The sequence below is a fragment of the Delphinapterus leucas genome, chromosome 7 (genome assembly GCF_059928025.1).
Source record: "Delphinapterus leucas isolate spDelLeu-1000000601 "Yukka" chromosome 7, BTC_Dleu_Yukka2, whole genome shotgun sequence".
Lineage (NCBI taxonomy): Eukaryota > Metazoa > Chordata > Mammalia > Artiodactyla > Monodontidae > Delphinapterus > Delphinapterus leucas.
This window is the reverse complement of record NC_143135.1, coordinates 60101422-60106884: the sequence shown is the minus strand read 5'-3', so window position 1 is coordinate 60106884 and position 5463 is coordinate 60101422. Positions and strand designations below refer to the sequence as shown.

The following is a 5463-nucleotide window of genomic DNA, read 5'->3' as shown; positions in this document are numbered from 1 at the left end:
CTGTCAAAAAAATTTGGTTTCAATCAATCTCCAATATCAACTAGCAATTATTTTTGGTAATAGTGAAAAGTATCCATACATTATATTTAAGGCAAATAAAACAAAGAAAGCATTTTTTCAACAAATATATACTGAGAGTGTACTATGAGCCAGCACTGATCTATACATACTGGAGATAAAAGCAGTGAACAAAACAGGCCAAATCTACCCTTGTGGGGCCTACCTTGGCAGCAGTGGTGGAAGACAGTAAAATAAGTAAATATATGTATTTCAATATAAGTAAGTAAATATACGTATGTTGGAAGGTGATAAATGCTAAGGGAGAAAAAAAGCAAGAAAATAATAGAAATGTTGTTGAGGAGGGGGTTAATACCCCATACACAATGACCAGGAAAGGCCTTACTGAGAAGGGGGCTTGTGAGCAAAGTCCAAAAGGAAATAAGAGATAATCAAGTAGACATCTGGGGTACGAGCATCCCAGACAGAGAGAATAGCAAGTGCAAAGGCCCTAAGGCAGAAGAACACCTGGTGAACTCGAAGAAAGAAGCCAATGTGGCTGGAGTAGAGTCAGAGAGGTAAAAGGGAGCCAGAACAAGTAGGGCCTGGTAAGTCGCAACAAGGACTCGGCTTTTACTCTGAGTGAAATGGGAAGCCATTAGAGGATCTCAACAGAGAAACGGCATGCTCTAACTTAAATGTCTTTTGCTTTGTTTAGCTTTGTTTTTTTTAATGATGTAAAGTTTACTTTGAGTGAATTACACAAATATCAACTAAACAATTCAATGAGTTTCCACTAATGCATCCACCATGACTACCAAGATACAAAATACTTCCATCATCTCAGAAAGTTCCTTCATGCCCTTCCCAGGCAACCCTCACTTCGCAGAGGTAACCACACTTCTGAATACCTATCGTGTTAGATTAGTTTTGTCTCTGCTTGTAAATGAAGTTGTACATTATATTCATTTGTGTGCCTGGCTTCTTTCAGTCAACAATATGTGAGATTTATCTGACTTAGGTTTTAGCATGATGAACAGACTGCAGGGGATGAGGGTGGGGGGTGAGGGAGCAGGGACAGGAAGTTGGGAAACATATCAGGAAGATGTTAAAATATACCCAGACAAGTGATGCTAGGACTAGAACCAGGGTTTCTTTCTGCCTTATTGCTGGATGGTGAGGGCACCAGAACTCCCAAGGCATGTTGAGTTGGATGTCAGGTCTGAAGGAGGGCAATCTAAGAGTATACAGTAGTAGTCCTGGTATGGAAGTGAGTGGGGTTGAGGTTGGAGATAGGAAAGAAGAACATTAACTGTGGAAACCTAGAATTCAGCAAATGAGAAGAGAAAATCAGCCCCAGGACAGAATAACACAACCACGTTTTGCTGTATTCTGGGTTTCATCTAACCAATCAATAACGACAAAGGCAAAAGGACATCTCTCAAACTAATACTTATCCAGGTTTCCTTTACAATTAGATATAAGATCAGGAGTTTGTACCCAAAGAATAAATGTCTTCAGATGTACTCAACACAAAGTGAGAAACACATACTAGAGAAGAAGTAAAGCTTACTCAGAGGAAACACTGCAGTCTCAGCTAATAAGAAACTACAATCTGGCACAAAGGCTAAAGCAATCTTTATTAAAAAAAAAAAATCCTGCTCAAATGACTTACATCAATACAATAACCATTTCACACTGAAATGTGAACATTAGAATTAAACATTCCATTAAAGACTATTATTAACATTGTAATGACCTTGGATAATAGGTTTGGAGTCATATAGACTCAGACACAAATCCTGGCTCCACCCCCCACGCTTAGTCCTCCCTTTGTGACTTCATGCGAGTTACTTGTAAATTCAGTCTTGGTTTCCTAATCCACGTACCGAGATAATAGCTAATGGAGCTGTGAAGACTGCATGAAACAATATATACAAGAGGCTTATACAGTGCCTACCATACAGTAGTGCTCAGAAGTACTACAAGCATCCCTAGCAGTAGTACAGTAATATGTCTTGGAAGAGAAGTAAAGGGAGCAAAATTTAAAGCTCATTATCTAGGAAATAATTGCTCTACTGTGAAGTACTTTTCTAGACTACAAGGGAGCTAAGAACTTTCGGCTAGGTTCTTAGGCAGAGGCCAATACTAAAAATATTCTACATCTCAAACACTTTAATCAATACAGAGGCAGTCAGGAATTCCCTGGCGGTCCAGTGGTTAGGACTCCACGCTTCCATTGCAGGGGGCACGGGTTCAATCCCTGGTCAAGGAACTAAGATCCCGCATGCTGTGCAATGCAGCCAAAATATACATACCTACATACATATATATAGAGAGAGAGAGAGAAAGAGAGAGGCAGTGGACAGCTACTTATGTGATGTGATTTATGAGATACCAAGAAGGCCCCTGATTAAAAAAAAGAAAATTTCTTTTTGGTCTACCACAACTTCCTAGTGCCTAAAATCCCATTAAGAGACAGAGTATTTTGGCTTAAGATTTTGTCTTCTGTTCAAACTCCCAAGTACCCATCTTATCAAAGATTTAGATGTTACTCTGAATACATTTACCAGACCTCTTACTGAGATTAAATTCAGAAGAGGGTGAATGCAAGAGAAACAGGAGGTTCTAAGAGTATGAGGGAAAGAGACCCAACCAAAGGAAAGGACCGGGGAAGTGGAGAATCCATGTGCACTGCTCTTTACAGACCCGTGTTTTGATTAAACTACAAGTCTCCCCTCCTGTCTCCCTGTGTTCCCTGTCCACTGTGGAAAGCAGAGACAAGCAAAGAGGCAGTGGGAGGAAATAAGCACTTGGCATCCTCTATCCCAGCAGCCATTAATTAACTAGAGAGGTACCATATGTACCGAGAGCCAATTTCAGGTGCAGGAAGTGAAAGGTGAAGAATATGCAAGCGTTCTGAGGGGTGCCACTGTCTGTGAACATAGGACTAGGTTGGTGACTTGTGAGCAAGCAGTCCAATTCGATAGGGATGGCTAGAGACTGTGTTGGTTGAAAAGCTCAAAGTAACTGTGGTCTCAAAAAAACAAAGGGGCTTCCCTGGTGGCGCAGTGGTTGAGAGTCCGCCTGCCAATGCAGGGGACACGGGCTCGTGCCCCGGTCCGGGAAGATCCCACATGCCGCGGTGCAGCTGGGCCCGTGGGCCATGGCAGCTGAGCCTGCGCGTCCGGAGCCTGTGCTCCGTAACGGGAGAGGCGACAGCAGTGAGAGGCCCGTGTACCGCAAAAAAAAAAACAGACAAAAAAACGAAAACAGGAACTCTTCTTAGCGTTTTAGTTTTGCGAGACAAAAAGTTCTGGAGGATGGTTGTACAAAAATGTGGAATGTACTTAACACTACTGAATTCTGCCTTAAAAGTGGTTAAGATATATGTTATGCTTATGTGTATTTTACCACAATTTTTTTTTAAGTTTTAAAAAATTTAAAAAAAATTTTTTTTAATTGGTGCACAAGTTTTTGGCACCACAACGAAGACCTGTGTTGGGTCTTTGTTGCTGCGCGCAGGCTTTCCCTAGTTGCGGCAAGTGGAGGCTACTCTTTGTTGCGGAGCACAGGCTTCTCACTACGGTGGCTTCTCTTGTTGCAGAGCACAGGCTCTAGGCACGCGGGCTTCAGCAGTTGTGGTGCACGGGCTTAGTTACTCCGCGGCATGTGGGATCTTCCCGTCCCAGGGCTCGAACCCATGTCCCCTGCACTAGCAGGTGGATTCTTAACCACTGTGCCACCAGGAAAGTCCCTTACCACAATTTTTTAAAAATCTTAACACCTTCTCCATCTGGGGGCTCAGGAGGAAAACAGGTTGGAAACTCACACCCTTTGGTGGGGATGAAAAAATAAGTTGTTAATCAACAAACCCTCACGTGGCATTTAGAAAGGTAAGTAAAAACAAACCATCAAAGTTTTGAGGACATTACTTTTCAGACTCAAGCTGTTCTTTCTTCTGCTTTAGATCTTCTTCTGTTATGCCTCCCAAGTGTTTATAGTTGCTCTCTGCAATTTCCAGGAGGTGTCTCAATTCTACAATTTTCTTATAAGCTCTCACTGCAAGATAGAGTTGAACAGGAACCTAGTTTAGACAGATAACAGCTCATGAGCTCACAGGATGCTGGTCCTGGAGCATACTCTTCCTCTAAAGCCAGTGTCTGCATGGTCAGTGTCTGTATGGTTCGGGGAAGGAGATGGAGGGAGGGTGGTGTCTATATAGAAGGACACATATCAGTAGCAGAGTATTAGGGTGAACAAGCAGTGAAATATCTAAATGGAGGATTCTGTTCCTGCTGTTGGAGGATATATCACTGTTATGACTATTAATACCAGGGAAAGGAAGGGAAGGGGAGGGGAGGGAAGGGGAGGGGAGGGAAGGGGAGGGGAGGGAAGGGGAGGGGAGGGGAGGGGAGGGAGGCTGGCTAGCAGTGTTTTAGGACTAGTTATATATTACAGGACCATGCACAATCTATTTATGTCAGAAAATTAGAAAAACTGAAATATGCTTGATTTATTTATGATAAATCAGAACTAATCCAGCCCCCCAATTTTATGATTAGTCACTTGTAATATCTAGGCAAGAGGATATTGAGAAAGAAGTGTGTTAAGAGCTACCTTGAGCTATTCTCCAGCTATCAAAACCATGATTTTTTCTATCCTTTGTGGTACAAGTTCTCAACCTGGGGTGATTTTCTCCTCCAAGGAACACTTGGCAATATCTGGAGACCTTTTACTTGTTAAACCTCGGGGGATGGAGGGAAACAGACTATTGGCATGTAGAGGCTCAGGATGCTACTAAATATCTTAAAATGCACAGGTGGGCCCCCCTCAACAAATACGTATCTGGCCCAAAATGTCAATAACACAGAAGCTGAGAAACTCTGCTTTACAACCAGGTTAGCAAATCACAGCCTCTTCTCCCTGACACTCACCACTCTGATTTATCTCTCAATAGGTTAGAGCTGCAGGTTCCAAACTACATACATCAGAATCAACTGGGGTACTTTTTAAAAATGTATATGTTTGAGCCCCATAGCAGTCCTACAAATTCAGGTATCAGTAGTTAGTAAAAGCTCCTCAGACAATTCAGACAGGTTTGGGATCCACCATAACTAATAGCAAACAAGTAGAGGGGATCTTTTTTTTAATGTTACATAAAATGGAAAGAATTGTAATGGTTTATTTAATTCTTTAACATTTGAAGGCTATGTTTTGAAAGGGCTGTTCTATGGGATCATCAGAGGTAAGAGCTAGGATTAATAGGGATTAGTTCCAGGAAGAAAGATCTTAACAAAGGCGAAACTTTTCAACAAAAACAGTTAAGAGGGTGGGAGGGAGGGAGACGCAAGAGGGAAGAGATATGGGAACATATGTATATATATATAACTGATTCACTTTGTTATAAAGCAGAAACTAACACACCACTGTAAAGCAATTATACTCCAATAAAGATGTTAAAAA

At 41.8% G+C, this 5463-nt stretch overlaps 1 protein-coding gene across 7 annotated transcripts in view; it reads right to left on the bottom strand.

Annotated features, from left to right (window-relative positions):
* The window catches only part of ANKRD42 (ankyrin repeat domain 42), a 104224-nt gene that overhangs the window by 55872 nt on the left and 42889 nt on the right, over positions 1 to 5463 (bottom strand). For 6 of the 7 annotated variants that reach the window (XM_089915362.1, XM_089915363.1, XM_022593953.3 and 3 more), the window contains one exon: positions 3933 to 4059. The exons of the other annotated variant lie outside the window; for it this stretch is intronic. In XM_089915362.1, the coding sequence (XP_089771488.1) occupies positions 3933 to 4059 (127 nt within the window). The remainder of the gene's footprint in view (positions 1 to 3932; positions 4060 to 5463) is intronic. 7 annotated transcript variants of the gene reach the window in all.